The sequence below is a fragment of the Numida meleagris genome, chromosome 3, assembly GCF_002078875.1.
Source record: "Numida meleagris isolate 19003 breed g44 Domestic line chromosome 3, NumMel1.0, whole genome shotgun sequence".
In the NCBI taxonomy this organism is placed as follows: domain Eukaryota; kingdom Metazoa; phylum Chordata; class Aves; order Galliformes; family Numididae; genus Numida; species Numida meleagris.
This window is the reverse complement of record NC_034411.1, coordinates 90,561,619-90,583,187: the sequence shown is the minus strand read 5'-3', so window position 1 is coordinate 90,583,187 and position 21,569 is coordinate 90,561,619. Positions and strand designations below refer to the sequence as shown.

The following is a 21,569-nucleotide window of genomic DNA, read 5'->3' as shown; positions in this document are numbered from 1 at the left end:
CTAAGACCCTAAACCATAATCAATACTTTCTGTCAAGAGTAAAATGTCACAGGGTATATGCCATTTATGCACCCAATAGTGCAAGATCTCAGAGTTCTGAAATAGTCTAGGCTTGCTTTGGCCTGAGCTGGATTTAACTCATTTTAACTATTGCTTGCAGCCAACTGATCATTACCCAACATATTCTGCAAATACTGTGCACGCTAAAGGTCTGGCAAGACCTGTCAGTCACTGCTTAATAACAATAGTCCTTTATAGTAATTGAAGCTGGAGAAAGAGACATTCAAAGTCTAGCAGGGCAACAGTAGGAAAGAAACAGACTGTGATAATAAAGACATTAAAACATTAATCACAGTCAAATCCAAGACAGAAGAGTAAAATACCCCTCCCTATCATGAACATCATGCTTTTCCCAGAAAAGATCTCAGGATGCTGATGACTGCTTCTCCAGGTCAAGAGAAAAGCTGTCAGCATTAGGCTCCAGAAGAACACTAGGAGGGTGAACATAATACAGAAGAAATAGAATGGAAATAAGATTTTGTGTAACAATTTCAACTTTTTAATAATTTTTTTGCTGTGCTAATTGACTTGGACAATTGAGCTGTTAAAACATAAATTGGACTAAGAATCATTGAATCACAGAATCATTAAGGCTGGAAAAAAAAACACTAAGATCATCTAGTCTAATCATCAACCCTTTCCCACCATGCCCACTAACCATGTTATTCAGTGTCACATCTACACATCTCTTGAACAACTCCAGGGACTGTGACTCCATCAACTCCCTGGGCAGCCTGTTCCAAAGCCTCACCACTCTTTCTAAGTTTTACCTAATATCCAAACTGAACCTCCCATGGTGCAATTTAAGGCCATTACCTCTTGTCCTAACACTGTTACCTGGGAGTAGAAGCTGACCTCCACCTGGCCCATAAGAAGCCTTTCAATGTGAAATCCATGCCAAAATCACATATTTAACCTCCCTCCCACATCTATGTCCCATGACGAGCAATTAGACAAGATGCACTGTTTATTAAAATGTTTCAAAATGGATTAATTGAACTGGCTAGCCAGCAAGCTGAAAAAATAACTATGGGCTATAAATTATCTTCCCTCCCAGTAAGGGCACTATTTCAGATCTCTGTTACCTATGCTACTATTATTGGTTTTCAAACGTTTCCAGAAACTGTGGAATTTGACTTGATTCAAAATCAGGTTCAAAATGTCAAAACAGAAGTATTCCAAGATGTATAACAGTCAGACAGACATTACAATTGTGTACGCCTTGTCATCGAAGCAAATCAGGATATGAACTAATTGATGTTTGACTTACTGAAAGAAAAACAAACAGTAAAATTTCTAATAAGGAAAGAAGGACAAGGGAAGAGATATTTTGGAGCAGTAAAGACCTAGTTTTTGAAGTCCAATTGCAGCAACCACTGATTGACTAAAAGGAAGAGGGAGAATCCGGCAGTCTAATTTCAAAATAAGTGGGAAAATTCAGAGACTATTGGAAAGATAACTAAATATATATAGATTTCATTTTGAAAGAGCAGAAGACCAAAACCTGCTTGTAGAATGCAGAAAAGGAGGTAGATGGGAGAGGGAGGATATGTAGAGTGAGTTTATTTGATAGATCCTAATCACTTAGAAATATGAAATTTTTAGAAATATGAAATTTTTAGAAATATGAATTTTTTAGAAATATGAAATTTTTAGAAATATGAAATGCGCCAGTGTTAGCAACAATCCTCATTAGAAAAATTTACAAATTATTGTAAAATAATTCAATATTCATTCTAGAATATTTTATAGGAGTCTATTTTGTTGTGTTTTGTTTTTTTTTTTCAAATTTTAAATTAAATATGTTTTTCTTAATCCATAGACTGAAACACTGCTTTATCAAAAAAGCATTCAGGAATGAGTCACCACAGTCTTTTCGAAGTCAAGAGTATTACATACAACTGAACTGAGTGATTGCCTTTACTGCAGAAATTGTTTTGTTTATCACCCATAGGAATGTATTCAGCAATACAAATGTATCTAGAAATAACCATTTTAAGAAACAAAGTATTGAATACTGATTGTATTTTGTATTTGAAATTTGAATGATTCAAATGTCAGTTAATTTAACTGTATCTCTTTTCTGGGTCTGAATTTTCTATCTTCTATTGATTATCAGGATAATTGCTGAAGACAGTACATTCTTATCAAATTATTATTACTTTTGAGAGCTTCATGATTTTTTTTCTAGATTTGTCATATAATTGTGACATCACAAAATACACAAGTTTCCAAATTTTTATGAAATTTTTTTTTATGGTTTTCCTTTACTCTAGAAATACTACAACAAAACTTTCTCCTTCACTAAGAAAGTATTTCACGTTATGCCTAATTAAAAATTTTAATATTTCATAAAGCATTGTTCAGGTTTTACATGCATCTCTTCTTCCTTATTTAAATGAGAGGACAAGTTTTCAATGAATTGATGATGAGTCAATCATGATAACATTTCTGTCATTAGCTGACAAGCTGCAACTGGGAGAAACAAAAAGAAAAAAATGCCTCTAAAAAGGAGGTGATATTAACATGATAGGGTTAAAGTAAAGCAAAAAAAAACACAACAACAACAACAGTTTATTTCGTTTGAGTCTCTCTTTCCCATATTGTCATTTACCTCTGACCAGATAAAGTAATGTTTTTGGACACAGTGGAGAAGGGGAGAATAGAAGAAATGAGTAATTCTGACCTCAATTCATCAACCTTTTAAAAATATGCAATAAAGTTAATACATTAATATAACAGATTTCTAAATTATGAGGGGTACCTTATACAAAACTGGTTGTACTTCTGTGAGAGCACATTTAAGAAAAACTAAAAACTAAAAAAAAAAAAAAAAAGCAGCAGTAAGAAAATGGGACAGAAAAAACCCTGCAGACATCAAGAAGGGGGAGGATTTGCCCCAGGTGCTGGAGCAGAGATTCCCCTGTATTCAGCTGAGAAAACAGCAGTGAAGCAGGTGAATATACCCCAAAGGAAAATGCGGCCTGCAGAGAGCCTCAAAGGAGAAGGTTCCTGGTCAGAACTGCAGCCCATGGGGAATCCATGCTGGAACAGACCATTCCTGAAGGATCTACCCCACTGTAGAGACCTATGCTGCAGCACTTCATAAGGAACTGCAGCCTGTTGGAAGCCCACATTGGATCATTTCATGAAGAACTTCATGAGGGACCTCGTGATGGAGTGGGTGAAAAAGCATGAGGAGATGATGAAGTGTTATGGACTGACCATGGTCCCTATTCCCCTGCGCCATGTGAAGAGCAGAGGTAGAATAAGGGGAATGGGAATTGGGTGTTTTTCATCTACCTTTCATTCTCACTGCTCTACACTGATAGTAATTGGCAATAAATTAATTAAATCTTCCCCAAGCTCAGTCTGTTTTGCCCATGATGGTAAACAGTGAGTGATTTCCCTGTCCTTATCTCTACCCATGAGCTGTTTCAATGTTATTTCTCCTCCCGCCCTGCTGAGGAACAGGAATAAGAGAGAACTGCTTGGTGGTCACCTAACGTCTAGCCAAGGTTAACCCACTACAGTGCCACCTTGTACTTTGATCTGGACTATCATTTCCATAATCATCAACAAACATCAATGTCCTTGCTAAAATCACTGAACACCATGTATAATAAACCTATTTTCTTCAAGACACATAAGAAGACATAAAGATACAAAAGATATTTTGACTAAAAAGCACACTGAAATTATTTTCTTGTCCCCTTGCTCAAAGTGTCATAAAATAGTGATGACAAGAATATGTATGCTTTTTGTAGAAGAGAATACAAAACTTTGCTGAGCAAGCTGGAACATTCCCTCAAAATCTGGAAGTATTATACAAACAATTTAACTCTTAATTTCACAATATGAATTCCTGTCAGGATTTATTCATATGTATTCAAGCTTGTAAAGATCCACTGATTTTGTAGATATGATCTAACTGTTACTATATATTTGTACGTATATGCAAATATCTACATATTTATATAAATATAGGCTTACATAGATAAATATTAAAATCTTAGTTATCAAATTGGTAGCCTAAAACAAAGTGACATTGAACTATTTATAATATTTGGTTAATCTATTCAGATCCTACAATGAAATTTAATTGCTTTCAGTAAGATCGTTTCCAAGATTTTGAAATATGCACAGTCATGAAATTTTAATGTCCTCAACGGAAAGAAAAAAAAAAAGGTCATGCAGATGAATAAAAAATCCAACAGAAGAAGACCATAAAAATGTCACATATACCAATACTGAATATACCATTTGACAAAATAGATACAGAACAGTTTTCATTTTTTGTTATTTTTCTACATCTATTCTGCAAAAAATGTAATTTCATTGAAATATTTATAACAACTCATACTTTACTTCAACATTCTCATTCATTATATCAAGCATAATAAGGATATATAAATTGGAAAACAAGACAGCAAATCATCTGGTATCATGCCTGAATAGGCAGCATTGCCCAGTAACAGTACACTAAAACAAGATGGAAGAGGATATTAGCTACGTGACTTTCCAGCAAATGACATGACCTTGGCTTCAGGCTTTTACATCAGTAAAAACAAGATTTCAGTTCAATTGTGAAAGAGCTTAACCTATGGATGAGACAAAATAGAAATTTAATTTCATTAATCTATGCATTTTTAAATGTTACAAAATATGAATAAATCATATGAGTAAATTAAAAAATATCTTGTAAGGTTTTGGTTTTCATTTTTTACCATAAATTTCACTGTGATATTTCCAGCTTACCTTGGTATGTCAATTTAAACCCTTGCCTGTTTTCTGAGTGATCACTGTAAAAATGGACAAGTGTTTCATGAGTAGTGCTCAGTAAAGGTGATGGGAGTTCCATTCCACTAAACTGGCCAATCATAGAGCTGGTGTGATAAGGCCCATTTGCAATTTCAAGAAAATCATGATTTGCTTCAGTAGAGAAATTTAGAAATTGAATATGTGCACCTGCAGCAATAAAAAAAGGAATAAAGGAAGAAAGAGGGAAAGAGGAAAAGAGAGAAAGAGAGAAAGAAGGAGACAAGGAAGGAAGGAAAAAGAAAAATTTAAAACGTTGCTTATTTCTACAGCATTTAAATACACAAAAAAGTCATAATAATTATTATTAGCAGTATGATTATCTTGCAGTCAGTACTCAAAGTAGGATATTTAAATTTATGAAAAAGCAGCTGTTTTGCATGAGTCCAAGCTTCTAATTTTTTTTTTGGTTTCTATCATATCATAAATTTCTATATCATAATCACACATTAAAGGACCAATTAAAGGAAGCAATGAAGTCAGCAACTTGGTATTTGTTAAGTTCCTAAACCAGCCTATGGAAGCACTCAAGAAAGTAACATATCACAAATCCTGCTGTACCACAAAATGTTCAGATACTGCTGAAATAGCATTTCTCTACAGCAGGACAGGCCTCTGAAGAGCCTGGAGTGGATTAAAACAAAATGACTTGAAGTGATATGAAATACTAAATGCCATAAGTTTCTCCCGTTCTCTCTTATTTAGCAGTAGAGATATATTCTTCATTCCAGAAGAATATCACATGGATTAATTATAAGGGTAAGTAATTCATTAATTTTTGTTCTATAATTCCTTTCTTTTCCCCAGTGATTTGATACCTAATCATTTAAACAAAAAGGATGTATATATATATATATTTACAGGAGGAGAAAATAAATAAATCATTAAATAAACTGTTAGGCTGCTCATAAGAATACAGGATATTTAGTTCTAGTATCTTTTCTGCAGTGCAAGAGATATAACAATATTTCAGTTCCTGAATAGGGAAATTTATTCCAAGGCTATCAATAGAGAGAAACATACCAAACACATCAAAGTCTCAGTATCAGACATCTCCTGTATGGTGTCTGATATGGTTAGTTTAAATTGAAGGAAGTCACCTACTTTACAATGCTTTGGGGATTTAAGATGAGGTAGAACACCAAGCAGCTTGGAGATATCTTGTCATCAGCATCAGCTTTTAATGATTCATACTAGAGATTTGATGATAACACCATGGAATTTCTAAAGAGATTTGACAGATCCTGAATATTATACTTAAATTGCTCAAAATGACAAGCAGCTGATTCTACTTCCTAGATATTCAGGAAATACATACAACTTTTCCAGTACCTGAAGGGGGCCTACAGGAAAGCTGGGGAGAGACTTTTTATAAGGGCATGAAACAACAGGATGAGGGGAAATGGCTTTCAACTGGAAAAGGGTAGATTTAGACAAGATATTAGGAAGAAATTACTTCCTGTGAGGGTGATGAGACACTGGAACAGGTTGCTCAGAAAGGCTGTGGATGCCCCATCCCTGGAGGTGTTCAAGGCCAGGCTGGATGAGGCTTTGAACAACCTGGTCTAAAGGGAGGTGTCCCTGCCTACAGCAGAGGGTTGGAACTAGATGATCTTAAAGGTCCCTTCCAAGCCAAACCATTCTATGATTCTATGACTAAAAGTAGCCTAATTTTTTGTAATACTCTCTAGTGAACCACTGAGTGCCTTTAAAATAGAATCAATCTTCAGTTAGACTTACTGAGTTCCTGAGAAGGAATTTATACTGCTAGCTGTACATCTGTTCTAGCTGGCAACCGTTCATGAGTGGTATTCCCCAAGGGTCGGTACTGCGGTCTGTCCAATATCTTTACTGATGACCTGGACAAGGGGATTGAGTGCACCCTCAGTAAGTTTGCAGATGACACCAAGTTGGCAGGAAGTGTTGATCTGCCTGAGGTTAGGAAGGCCCCACAGAGGGATCTGGACAGGCTGGATCTCTGGGCTGAGGCCAATGAGTTGAAGTTCAAATAGACCAAGTGCTGGGTCCTGCACTTTGGCTACAACAACCCCAGGCAATGCTACAGGCTTTGGGGGCAGAGTGGCTGGAAGTCTGTGTGGAAGAAACGGACCTAGGGGTGTTGGTCAACACTTGGCTAAACATGAGCCAGCAGTGTGCCCAGGTGGCCAAGAAGGCCAATGACATCTTGGCTTGTATTAGAAATAGTGTTGCCAGAAGGAGCAAGAAATGATCAGTCCCCTGCACTCAGCACTGGTGAGACTGCACCTTGCATACTGTGTTCAGTTTTGGGCCCCTCACCACAAGAAAGACATTGAGGCCCTGGAGCATGACGAGAGAAGGGTAACAAAGCTGATGAGGGGTCTGGAGCACAAATCTTATGAGGAGTGGCTGAGGGAACTGGGATTGTTTAGTCTGGAGAAAAAGAGGCTCAGGGGAGACTTTATCGCTCTCTACAACTACCCAAAAGGAGGTTGTGACAAAGTGGGCTGTCAGCCTCTTCTCTCATGTAACAAGTGATAAGACTAGAGGGAACAGCATCAAGTTGTGCTGAGAATAAGGTTGGACATTAGGATTAATTTCTTCTCTACTCTAAAAGAGTAGTTAGGCACTGGAATGGGCTGCGCAGGGAAGTGGCTGAGTCACTGTCCCAGGAGGTGTTCAAGAAGCATTTAGAAATTGTACTAAGGGACATGATTTAGTGGGGAAATATTGGTGATAGCTGCATGGTTGAACTAGATGATCTTGGAGATCTTTTCCAACCTTGGTGATTCTATGATTCTATGATATTCGACACAGAAAAAAAAAAATGTAAAGTAGATTTATCAGTAACTTCTTAAAATTCAAGCTGTCTAAAATGGATACATTTCACAAACAAAAGCATACTTTGTTTTTAAAGGTTTTTCAAATGTGTTAATTCCAGTTAGAGGACATACTATATATATCACTCAAACCTTAATTGTACTGTTGTATATGACTTACAATTAGCAATTTTATAAGTCAAATAAAGTGGTTTCTACACAAAATCATTACATAAAATTATACAGAATACATCTAAGAGCTAAAGAAAATTAATTATGATCCAGCCAGAGTATAATTGTACTAGTTTCTGTTCTAATCTCAATGGGATTTCCTCCCTCACTTGAATAAACCCTAAATAATGAGAACTTGAAGGCGAGCTAATTTCTAATCAATTAGAAGATACCTGAAATCATTGAAAAATCACAACTCACTTGAACAGATGTACTTTCAATCTATTACAGATGTTTGGATTTTTGCAGTGCTTTCTTTTTGACTATCAGTATGTTTTCACATAATGAAGGGAGCAGAATACTTTGGGAAATTTTTAGCTCCTGCAATTTTATTGGTAGACTTTGTTTAAGCACACCAGTGTGCTTGAACTAAGTCAATATATCATGGGCTTCATCCAGTTACAAAGTTTGAATAAATATCAGAAAGATGGATGGAAGTAAAGGAATATTTACTATGAGATGAAGTCACTATGAGGTTAATTATTTCAGCAGAGTTTGAACAAGTCAGTACATGTTCATGCATGGCCTCTTGCTCACTTTTTGTGCATACTCATTTGGTATCTCATTAAAATAACTGGAAACAGATCTTGAAACTTTATTAAATCTTGGAAGTATTTTCTTTGTTTCTGTAATTTATTTTGATATGAAGGATGAATGTAGACAAACAGTAGACAAGCTTATACTCAAAATATTGTCCAAGATTTTGCAGTGGAAGCTATCTATCTGCGAAACATCATATCAATCACACTGACTAACCCTAGTGTAAAGACATTATCTGTGGATTATTTGAGGCACTTTGGGAAGAAAATATGCCTGCAGCAACTTCAGGGTAAAAAATGTGTTTTTCCAGTACTTTTGAACGCAATGATAGTTCAATTGCAAGACTATCTTTTACCTGTTAAATTCATTGCCAAACAAAATCATCATCTTTTATAGTTTTAAGTTTACTGCTACTTGTGAATTTCTGAGAAGTAAGATGGATAATAATAGAATCTCTTGTGCAATTATTCTATGAAATTTTGTCCATATTTTCTACAAACGTAGCCTTAGAATGTAAAAATCAGCCCAACGCTATCTGTAATTCTGATAGATAAGTTTTACCAAGCACACACTGATAAATGACAGGTATCTGCCTAAAGATTTCTGTCTGAACATTTTTTTTTGTGTAAAACTTTAAAAGGCTGTCTGACTTAAAATCAATAACAGCACATGTCCAAATTCAGTAACTTTGTAATTATATTCAAGTATCTACAGGACTGCAAATAACCAAACACACTCTTTCACACTCTTGTTTTAAGTCTCTCTCCCAATTTGTCCTCCTTACATTTACACTGAATCCTTTCAAGCATTTCTTGTAAGTAAGCACAAAGTATTGAACAACAATTTCTAACAAAGTTTCTGACTGAAAACTTAAGAGTTGTTAGGTACTAACATTTTCATACTGTTTTTCTCTAAATTTGATTATTATCAAGCCAGTTTTGGCAGCTGTACTATCCTATTAGGGGATCAGACCTAAAACAATTTATATCATGCAATGATCTGTCCCTAATTTTGTTTTCAGATGTGTCAACCACTCTTCAAAATTCTCAGTAATGCTACAGTATGTCTACAAGTTAACTTTGCACAACCTACTTGATGTAAGTAGTAGATCTTACTATCTAAGTACCTGACATAAAGTAAATGGAAAGCACACAAAATGAACTCATTTGAAGAGACAGGTGTAGTGAATTTAATATAAGCTTGTAAAATTAATTTTCCTATTTGAGAACTAGCATTGAATTCATACTATGGGGAATAACATTTCACAGCAAGAAAACTTATTCAGCTTTTCTTTCTGATAATGATAGAAGAATGTTTTACACTTGAAGTTACAGATCAGTATCCATGATTACCTTCTCAACACAATTATTATTTATTTTTGAAGATATTTTTGACAATGGTTGTAAGGCAAACCTTTTTTTGGTTTGGCTTCTGTTACCTGGGAGCTGGACTAGAGTTTTAGAATGCTTTTAACCAAATTCACAGTGCTGAAAATGAAGTTTTGTCAATTTTCTTATAATAAGTAGTGTTAAAAGATCACTTGAACAACTATGAATGGATATTAAACAGAATACCTCAATTTAAATTAGAAGTTAAATTATCTCTTTCATCTCAGATATAGCCATGCAGTAGATTTAATTTGCTTTGAAATCAGATTCTAAGACACGCTGAGTTTTACATATAACAAGTTGCTTTGCTAAACACACACTTCTAAACTGCCAAAAATTTCCAACTCAAAGTGGGTTGACAATATATTCAGCTGGATATTATCTATGTCATACTGGAAATTCTTATTTATAATAATCAGATTTACATACATATAATTGCTTTCCAACTGTAAGTTTGCTTACCATATCCAATAGGCAATAAAATTTTCCATGTACAATCCAAGTTACTAGGGTAATTTCCAGGAAAACCTGGGCTTAGGATCACACCACCCATGTTTGTCAGAGTTCCACCACATTTAGCTATTAAAAGAAAAAGAAAGTCACCATTCACTTTAGTAATATTGATTCTTAATATCTGGAATATGCTTATTTTAAACAATAATTTTATATTTTATCCCCATCATCCCCATGCAGCAAAATTTATCAAGTCTCATGAAAGAAAAAAAAAAAAGAATTCAAGTTAGAGTAAAATGCTTAATTCATGCAATATATTAACTGTGGTTTTACTGTAACTGTGTAGTTTCATCTACAGAATGGAAAACCCATTTTCTCAGTCTGACAATTGTGCTTAAAAATGTTAAAAATGATGCTAAGTTGAGATAAACTTCATATTGGAGGAACAGATCTGCAATGAAACTGAATTATGATTAAGATCCATGATACAGAACTACTCCTTAAATAGAGCGATAAAAAAAAAATTAAAAAACAGCAAAGCAAACAAACAAGTTCTCCAATTCAGAAAGGATAGTCTAACTACATAAAAAGTCTGCTTTGCTTACCATCCATCTATGTTTTTTTTAACAAGTTCATGTACATAGAGAGTGAAAAGAGATTTGCATCATTTAGGATGAACTTCAGAAATCTAAATAAAATCTTGTAATTTATTTTGATTATTTGAGGAAATTTAACACTACTCTTAAGCCTATGAGTCTTCCTGCCAGCCATTACTATGATGTACCATCTGGTAACATAACTGTGATACTGTGAATTGCGACAATTGTACTGAAAATTTGAGATTGGTCTACTGGATAGACCACATAAGAAATTGAATTTAAATTAGAACAACTCCATCAAAAAGTTAAAAAATCAGTGTCATATCTCAAATCTGTCTCTCCTTCTGTGATGTTAAATACAGTATCTAGTGGAAAAAAAACATCTTGCATTTTTAGAAAAAAAAACAATATTTTAAGAGTTGATGGGTTTGTTCTAAGGGTTTATTTGTTTTTGTGTAATCATTTATGCTTCCAAGAGAGTAAAATTCCATGAACTGTTTGCAAATAGGAATTATATTTAATCTTCATTAAAATGAAGATTCTCTCTCTCTCACACACACACACACAAAGCCAACTTACTAAAGAAAATGTCTTTTCCTTCAACTGATTTGAAGGAAGTGACCTGCTTTCATGTTAACTGAAAGTGACTGCTTCTGCAGAAGTTGAAAACACAATTACCATGTAGGTAGGTTCAACTATGATAAGGAATCTTTAAAACCATTTCACATTGATATTGCTGGATATCATACCCATCTTTTAAATTCCTTTTATACATGATGTTGAAAAGAGCAGCCTTTGCTGACTGAATGTTAAAGTTAAAAGCATTCACTGATGAATGTATTTCAAGGCTGAAGAGAGAGAACATGATAATGGAATGGTGTTTCCCTTCCCTTAATTTTTGCTTTTTCTTGAAACGAGCCTGCCAACAGACATTAGAATGTTGACTCTCTCTTAAACTTTGCTTAATCAAGAACCAATCAATAGAACAACACTGTTACTTACAAAGGGAAAACACAGATCTGCTGAATAAGGTCTTCTGTGTGCTTCCTTTCTTAAATTCAGCATCTTTTAACAACTTTCTCAGACGAAAAGAGCCAGACTCTTTTTCACCCCTAAAACTCTTTGTCACTTCACCATCCCCCATCGCTTGGCTTCCGAGTTGCTATCTGCTGCAGGCAGCCAAACTGCCTGCTTCTTTGAGAAGTCTCCTTGGCTTTTTCTGATCAGCCTTATGAGTGAGCACGTTGCAAAGAGAAGATGCTGACTTCTTCTCCCTTCTGAAGATGATTCAGCTCAATTCACAACAGTCAATGTCTGGGTTTGCTCTACCCATTTTGACAATTATTTTTTAAACAATATATACATTAAATATTAAATCAATTTTATTGTTATTTTTCCATGTTTCACAGATATAAACAGAAACTTAGCATATAAAACAAAATTATGTGAAGGAACAATAACACGAAAAAAAAGTATTTTCAGATGTTCAGAACACACAGAAAACAAGTAAGTATCCATACCAATGCAGAGAGGAGATGGATAGTTCCAGCGTCGAACTGTTCCTGGCATACAAGAGATATGAGAACGGCCCTGTTTGGAAAAGGAAAAATACTCAAAATTAGACCTTCCAGCAAAGCAGATCTACAGAGGACTTCCTTATCTTACCTACTTCTTTTTGTGTATCACCCAAATGTATTATAATAAATATATTATAAAGTGATTATATAATCACTTTCATGTAAACTATTTTCAAATACATCAGATTTCATCATCTTTTTCTACTGAATAATTGTTGTAAAACACTGATAATTTCAACAACTTGAAAATCTCTTCAAATTTTCAGGCTAAATATAAGACTCGTTAGAAGAAAGAAGCAGCTAACTATGTGCATTCATATGGACAAATCAGTTTGCTCCCCACTTCGTTCCAGAGTCCTGGTTCACAGTGTAAACATAATAGTTCACTTTCAGTCTGAAATCTGAAGTCCAGACAGAGAGAAATTTGTTCCACATCTGCTGTTACAGATGGTATGGATGTGGATTATGCCAAAACAGTCATCCGTAATTACCAGCAGGGCTTGAACTCTCACATGCGCTCAAAATATGACACACTGTACACATGCAATATCTTGGCAGAGAGCTATAGAAGTACAAATGCCTTTTTATTTAGCTGTCATTTTTAATTTATCCTATCTTTAAGAAATATCACTGTACCAAGCAGAATCACACAGTAGCTAGTAGTGAAAAAATGACATGGTTATAATCTACAAAATTTATTCCCATATATGTCAGTGTGGCTGCCTTGAAATGAGTACTAAATGCTACCAGTTTTACTTTCACCAGCAACAGTTCAAGCTGAAAACTTAAGAGTAGCACAAGCAGAAGTCTTTTTTTTTTGACAGCACTGTCTTCTGAGGAACTCAGTTTATGCTATCTGCTGTTGAAATGCAAAAGCTGAATAAAAAAGCAGGAGTGAAAGTCTGATATAATGACTGAGACATGGGACTGAGAGCAAGGTATAGCTCTGGTGTTATTCATTTTGATATGTGAACTTGGGGAAGTTGCATCTTTCTCTCTTTTTTTTTTTTTTTTTTGAAATGTACTAAGAGCCTCCTATTTAGTAAGGTAGCATAATTTCATTTAAATATTTAAATATTATTTGTTCAAAGCAATCAAATTCTCAAAAGAATAAGATAGAGTGAGTAAACTAGTAAAAGAAAATGTGTTGAATTTGCTTTCATTTGGTATGTTAACTGAAAAGTAGGTGTGAATAAGGTTCATACAGATAAGTATTGAACATGGAAAAAATATCTTAAATAGAATTTAGTTAAATACATTTATACAATCACTAAAATATAAACTGAAAGACTTCGGAAAAAAAGTGTTTGGATGTAAAAGAATTTAATTTTTTTCATTAACATTGAAAAAAAAATCTTTTTCTTATAAACATTTTTAACTCAAAGGAAAAGTAGTATCCTTTTAGTTACTTTCAAAAGGGATAAGTTCTTGAATAATTAACTTAATTCAATATTTCCTGTTCTATTTTATCCTCTCTTCCCTTTCTTCTATGATTGCATATCTCTGCTGTAGGGGAGAGCCATAATTTAACTATCACAGTCATGAAAACATAAAATGGACTATAAACGATCTTCTGAAAAATAAAGTGAAATGATTCCTTTGGTTTCAAGCCTCTTTCCAACAAGAGAACGCTGATTTCAGTCTTTTAAATTTCCCTCCTGGGGGGAGACACTTAATTCTACAGCTAGCAATTACCTTTCTTATTCATCTCCAGGTAGTAGTTTAAGCTCTATGAGTTTTCTGGTAAGTCTCAATTATAAACTAATCCACACCTGATTGTTATTGCTGGCTGTGAATAAGTTCTTTAAAGACTGAGGGTAAATCCATACATAGAGCGGGGAAAAAAAAGCAAAAAAAAACTTACACACAAAAGGATCTGCAAATTTATACTGGTCTACACTTGTTGAATAGCAAATATGCTGTATCTCGTAGAACTTAATTTCCATTATTTATATTTTGTTTTACTTGGAGACATTTTTACTCATTTTGGCTGAGCAACATACTCTACATAAGTGCCTATGAACTTTATATCAGAAAAGTCCATATAGCGTACAAATACCCATTACTATTTTGAAAAGGCTCAAAGTCTTTCCTATTTATTTATTTATGGATTTAGTTATTTAAGGCTCTTTGTTTTACACTTCAAACAAGATAATGAAAATATTTTTTGTAAGTCTGTTGGATTCCTCAGTTAGGATTAAATTTGTATGTGTGTGGAAATACAGTTAAGTCATGTCTAAGTTAATGAACCACATGCAATGAAATTTTAAAGAGGAATTTCATTACAGAATCTCTGTAGATATCAAAACGAGTGCAGTTAGGCATATTCAAAAGCTACAGAAAAGACCTGCATACATACAAAGGACATCTTATGCGTTTGTGACACACACACTAAAACTCAGTATTACCGCACAGATCGGTTTCTTATGTACAAACCCCTTCAATACAAACACATTATTGTTTTTAATTAATTTGATATTCATGAACTCATATTTCTGCTTTTGCTTTAAGCAAAAATTGACCCAAAAGACCAAGACATGGCTAAAAATATGCATCTTCGAAAGGTTTCCCATTCACATTCCAAATATTTCTGAAGCATTCACATTCTAAAGTCAATATTTCAGCATTACTATTTTTAGTACAGACAGAAAATACGAGGTTGTATCTCAAGGGTCTACCAACATATAATATGTGCAATAAAAAACTGAAACATTCCTTTTTTTAAATGCAAAATTCAGATATTTCATAGCTGAAAACTTAAGGAGAGAAAAACATGCAATTATGATGGGCAATACAAATAGGAGTCACCCCATCAAACCTAATCAGTGTAAAGTTAGATATTCCTGTTAACCTTTTTATATCCTAAGCAGTGAAGAAAGATATATTCAGAGCAGGTACTTGTCCTAATGCATAATATCAGGTGAGTTAGCTTTTGGAGATGGGTGGCTTTTTATTTGTAATGTTTAAAGCGGGAGTTAAACCAACATTTCAAGTTAGACAGCTGGTTTTCAGATGGAATAAACTGGATTAGATGTAATTTCAACTCAAGAGGAATCAGTATAAGGTAAGTTTCTCACTTTGTTGTATCAGACCATTGGCATAGGCTACACACAGTATTCAGATATTTGCCTATATAAATATCAGACTTAATGGCTCAGAAGCAGTGGAATGGATCACAGCAACGATGTGCTAAGTACCTATCCCTAACTATAAAAACAGCAAATATCTGCCAGATCTACCAGCATCACCATCAGACTCTGATGCTTTCACAATAGTGTGGAACTGAATAAAAATACCTAAAGAATTCTACACACCTTCTCTACAAATATTCCAAACAGGAATTTTTCTAAAAGTAGGCAGAAAGTGTTTACCTTTGCCTTAGTTTTTGGGCAGAGAGGAACCAGATGAGGTTTAACAAAATTAAGTGTAGAGTCTTGCACCTAGGAAGGAATAACTGCATGCACCAGTACAGGTTGGGGGATGACCTGCTGGAGTTCTGCAGAGTGGGACCTGGGTGTCCTGGTGGACAACAGGTTGGCCATGAGCCAGCAATGTGCCCTGGTGGCCAAGAGGGCCAGTGGGATCCTGGGATGCATTAAAGAGAGCGTGGCCAGCAGGTCAAGGGTGGTGATCCTCCCCCTCTACTCTGACCTGATGAGGCCTCACCTGGAGTATTGTATCCAGTCCTGGCCTCCCCAGCACAAAAAGGACAGGGATCTCCTGGAAAGAGTCCAGTGGAGGGCCACAAAGATGATAAAGGGCCTGGAGCACCTCTCTTATGAGGAAAGGCTGAGTGACCTGGGTCTGTTCAGCCTAGAGAAAAGACTGAGAGGGGATCTGATCAATGTCTATAAATATCTAAGGTGTGGGAGGGCAAATGGATGAGGCCAGACTCTTTTCAGTGGGTTGAGGCAACAGGACAAGGGGAAACAGCCACAAACTGAAGCATAGGAAGTTCTGCACCAATGTGTATAAGAACTTCTTCATGGTAAGGGTGACAGAGCACTGGAACAGGCTGCCCAGAGAGGCTGTGGAGTCTTCTTGTCTGGAGATGTTCAAGACCTGCCTGGACGCCTACCAGTGCAGCCTGCTGTAGGGAATCTGCTTAGCAGGGGGGTTGGACTTGATGATCTCTAGAGGTCCCTTCCAGTCCCTACAATTCTGTGATTCTAAGAAATTTTACGATAATGTTATATTAATTGCTGTTTAATCAAATTTATTACAGGCTGATTTCAAGGTAGACTCTATCTTGAAATAGAATGTCCTGTGTTCAGAGATTAAAAATCATGAAATGTGCTTAACACACACACACACAAAAAAAAAAGGACTATGAGAACACCTGTACTAATGGAAGTGGTTGGAGCTGTTCTGTAGCCTTGAGACCAAAAAACATTCTTGTGCATCTCATTTTTTCCTCCAAAATCACCTCCAGACCATAGTGTCATGATTCAAACTGCCAATCAGGAATAGTCTTTGGTTTGTGGTAACTACTGATCTGTGATATATAAACTAGGAGAAAATCATGATAGGAAACAAATAGGATCACAAATTAACATTGATGATCAAATTTCAATGCCCATACCTTTGTCTTGGCCATAATAATACAGACGTATCTGTAAAGTACCGCATTTCATCATATATTTAGTTCAGTGATGCTTTAAAATGGAAAGAGGTTAATGATCTTTAAATGGAAGTCATAATATAATTGGGAATCAACATTTATTGACAGCCAGAGTTTTTCAAAGGACCATAAAATAAAAATAGAGCTTCAAAGTTTGTAAAAGAAAGAAAAAAAAACCAGAAAGAAATAAAGAAGAAAAGAAGGAAAGAAATAAAAAGAAAGAAAGAAATACCTGTAATGTATATCCTGGTTCACACTGAAATGACAAAACATCGTTCACCATATATCTATCTCCTGATTTAATCCCATTGCTTGGAATTACTGGTTCTGGACAGGCAGCAAGGCCAACAGCTGAGGAGAGTGAAAATAAAGATTGAGAAAGCACAAATAACTTAACAGTAGCTCTTTGTTGATATTTTTCTAATGAACTCTTTCCACAGCATTGTTTTTTTTTAACAGAACGTTAATTAAAAATGTATTTCAACATTAAACTGAAATGTTGTATAAAACATAGAAATTTTCAGAACTTTCCTGCAAAATACAACTGGCATAACTGAAACACAAATATATATGCTATGACTGTACCAATTACTATGTCATGTTGCTTTGACATATTATGTCTTTGTATTGTCTTTAAACAGTATGGTAATTCTAGTATATTAAACAGCATACATTTTCTTGTGAGGGAAACAGAAAGAGAAAGAGTGAATACACTTTATGCATATTCTACCTTTTCAAAAAAGAACAGAACTACTGAAATTATCTGGTAGAACATTTTGGAACAATAGCTAGCAACAAAAGTCAAGTTTAGACAACTTGATCTCATCCATTAACTGTAAAGAAGTTCAGACATCTTAAAAAAAAAAAAAAACAAAAAAAAAACATGATCATGACTGAATGCTATGACTATCTTTCTTAGGGAATCCAACCTCTTTGGAGTCACAAAGTGCAACTTGACAGTGTTAAGTACAGAAATTAAATTGTATTTGGCTCCACTCTGACTCAAATGTTTCTGAGTGTTGTTTGAAACCATGAAACGGTATCTGAGGCACTAGTCCTAATGAAAAACCACAATTTTATTTCAGATTATGCAATTTACAGATTTTGATACAGACAAGGTTTTAACTTAATGCAAATTCATGTATCTACATTTCATTATTGCCATACAAAATTTAAAAAAATTTAAGAATTTTTTTTCCTCACTTCATCCACTTCTGGTCTTTTTTTTGCAGTTCAAGGATTAGTTGAAATAAAAATATTTTTCATAATGAAGAACACAGAAGTTTGAAATAGCTTTTATACGTTCTCCCGAAAGTGTTGCCCCTGAGCCATTTTTGCTTCTTTCCTGGAAATAGGTTCCATGTAAGGTCCATACATAGGTTCAAGCACATCCTTTCTATGTCTTGTGCCTTTGAGTCTTATCACATTGTACTTTTTTTCCAGGACTGAGTAGTAATAATGGCAAACCACTCTCATGCTGAGTGACAGATATCAAGCTACAAATTTCAGTCTTTTGTCAACTGCTGGAAGAATTAGCCAACTAAACACTTTCTAATTAGCACATAAAGAATTATTTAAGAATTAAAAGCTACAGGATCTCCCTAAAGTACTTTTTTAATGCGAGGTATTATTTAGGAAAATATCTAAACTCACTTTAAGACGTTTTACCCCAGAATTCACAAATTATAGCATTCTAACAATATCAGAATCTCTCAACTGATGTTACAGTGACTTCATGTGGTCACTAGGGACTTCATAGTCATTATGAACTGTGATGTTCAACATAGGTATGAGAGTAACATCGTTATCTCAATGGTATTCTTTTAGTTGCAGTTTTCTAGTATCATTCCTTTTGTCAAACACTGTGTTTCATAATAACATAAATATATCCACATCTGGAAATTTTCTTTGGGTATGGACAATAAATAGCTGTGATCTGCACCCACACAAACTGCTTCTTTGCTCCAGTATTATGTGAAAGGCAGCATCTAGTTTCAAAAACTACAACAGCATATAGGCTATTATTTACTAACTTGAGAATCAGCATACAGACACAACTCAAATAAATCAAGCTGCATTTTTTAATTTCATTACATTTCTCACTCTTTAATAGGAAATCAATTGAAAAAGATGTGCTTAAAACTCACCATTGTTAAAGAAATAAGCCCATAACAAATAATATGTCACTAAATTGCTTATAGATAGTGATAACTTGAATTATTTGAATATAAATTTGAGGTTTACTTCCTATCTTAAAGAAATGCATGTGATTGAACTCAGCATTCTTTTGTATTCAAAGTTACAGGCCTTCAGTGTAAACCCATATCAATAAAATTACTATTGCAGATTTTACTGAGTCACATGGATAGTTTTATAAGTGACTGCATGGCAATGCTAATAATAATGTGCTTGTTATCTAGCTTTTTCTATCATTAGTTAAATAGCATACGGAATTTAAGTAGACTATGATCAAAAGAATCTTCAAAGTCATTTCCTATGCAACTGTTAGATAAGGGAGGACACTACATATTTTATCTTTAACAGATTTTAATAATTTGTAAAAAATTTCTGCTGGTTGCTTATATTTTATATTATTTTCACTACTCCTTTGATGATACAATTTATAATATAGATTATTCTAATAGTATATCAACAACCAGTATGCAAAACCCACTCATAATATACTTTATTTGACACACGTAACATTAAGAAGCAACTTCCTCAAAAGCAAAGAGAGATTTAGAAACAGTAAAATATTCCTAATCCTTCTAATAATTACATAATACTAGCCTATAATATTTATTTTTGAATAGACATACAAAAAATAACATGCTCTGTCTTGTTCTTTTCTGCAAAACAATATTTACTTGAAATAGTTGAATTATAATTTAATTTATCAAAGAGTTCTGGAAAAATCTATGGTACAAGATGCATCAGATTTTCAAACTTACATGAATTTGAAACATTTTGACTATAACTCATCCAGAAATCAAATGAATGTTTGAGAGAAATCAAACAAATTCTAGTATTTGGGAGCAAATTAAACAACTTACACATCCACTGACTCTGAAGTGCATTAAACTAGATTGTATGTGAGCAGTCAGTAATAAAGGGAAAACATGTTATATGTCAAATCCAAGCAATCAAAAAAGGACAAGGATCATTTAGTGAATTCTTTTCAGGGCTCTGCTTCAGCTATGCAGTACAAGAGTGAGCAACACATCAATGTCAAGAATTATAACCTTCTCCCTGACCTTCTTCCACTTACTGCCTGATAAATACTTTCTTGGCCTCTGAAGTGGCATAAGACAAACATGCCTTAGTTCCACAATTATATACATGCCTACAATTACCTCAGATTCTGTTGAAACATCACTGCCATTGCTGGCAGAAAAAAAAATCTTTGCTGGCATATCTGACAATGTGAATGCCCATTAGTGTCCATTTCAGAAGGTTGCAAACTGAGCAATACAAGAATTTCTTGACAGCTTGACCCAAAGTCATTGGGGTTTCTTTTTTGACTTTCTTCCTCCCACCTTATGTGGCTAACTGAAACACACTGGTTTTTACTATACTACAAACATTAAGGTGGACTGAATCCTTTCTATTTTAGTGCTAGTGTGTAGCAAAACCCAAGTTGTTCCTCCCAGAGCTGCATTCTTCAGACACCAGTCTCGAAAATGCATTTATCTCGTAGGATTGCTGCATCAGCTACAGCAAAATTGACTTTAACTGAGAGGTTCAAACAGCATGCTCCATGAGCAAATATTGATTATTTTCTGATACTTATTATGTCATGTTTGTTCATGTATTAAAGGCAATATTAAAACCATTACTGAATCAATAAATGAGATTTTAGGAGTAAGCTTAAACATCAATGCTCACAAATGCAATGAATGTTTGAATAGTGGATTCCTTTGTTCATTAAGATTAAAATCAATTCTATCAAATAGCAGAAATATTTATTATTCCCAGTGCTGTAAATACTAGAAATACAATAACAGATTTTGATTGGATTTGTTGGAAGTTGTGAAAATAAATATGTTATTTATCCTACTACAGTTAGTGAGAAAAAAAATCTGCATAGAAAAGATTAGCTTGTATGATTAATTCCTGTCTTTCTTACAGTTACCTGTTGCATACCACTTTGTTTCCCATCACAGATTACTGCAGCCAGCTTAACACCTACAACCCTTCTGAAACAAGAAACAATGCCACACAGTGGCTCTCAACAATACTTACAATTATGTTATAACCAGAATGATTTTATTCTATGGCACTGACCAATTTATTCCCTTAATTTGAATTAGTTCATGTATCTGACCTTCTTAAAGAATGAACAAACAAACAAAAGAACTGTTATCGGATGCCCTAGCATACAAGTTGGGTAATACCACACAACTTGGACAACAAACTTGCATTCTTATGCCTAATTTATATATTTATTCCTAACCTAAAAACATCCTAAGTATGAAGGCTATAGG

The 21,569-nt window shown here is 34.5% G+C and overlaps 1 protein-coding gene across 4 annotated transcripts in view; it reads right to left on the bottom strand.

Moving 5' to 3' along the window:
• Positions 1-21,569, bottom strand: part of CSMD1 (CUB and Sushi multiple domains 1) — a 1,076,183-nt gene that overhangs the window by 126,311 nt on the left and 928,303 nt on the right. For all 4 annotated transcript variants that reach the window (XM_021390293.1, XM_021390292.1, XM_021390294.1 and 1 more), the window contains 4 exons: positions 17,318-17,436; positions 12,408-12,477; positions 10,298-10,414; positions 4,819-5,028 (listed from right to left, as the gene is read on the bottom strand). In XM_021390293.1, coding sequence (XP_021245968.1) covers positions 4,819-5,028; positions 10,298-10,414; positions 12,408-12,477; positions 17,318-17,436 — 516 coding nt within the window. The remainder of the gene's footprint in view (positions 1-4,818; positions 5,029-10,297; positions 10,415-12,407; positions 12,478-17,317; positions 17,437-21,569) is intronic.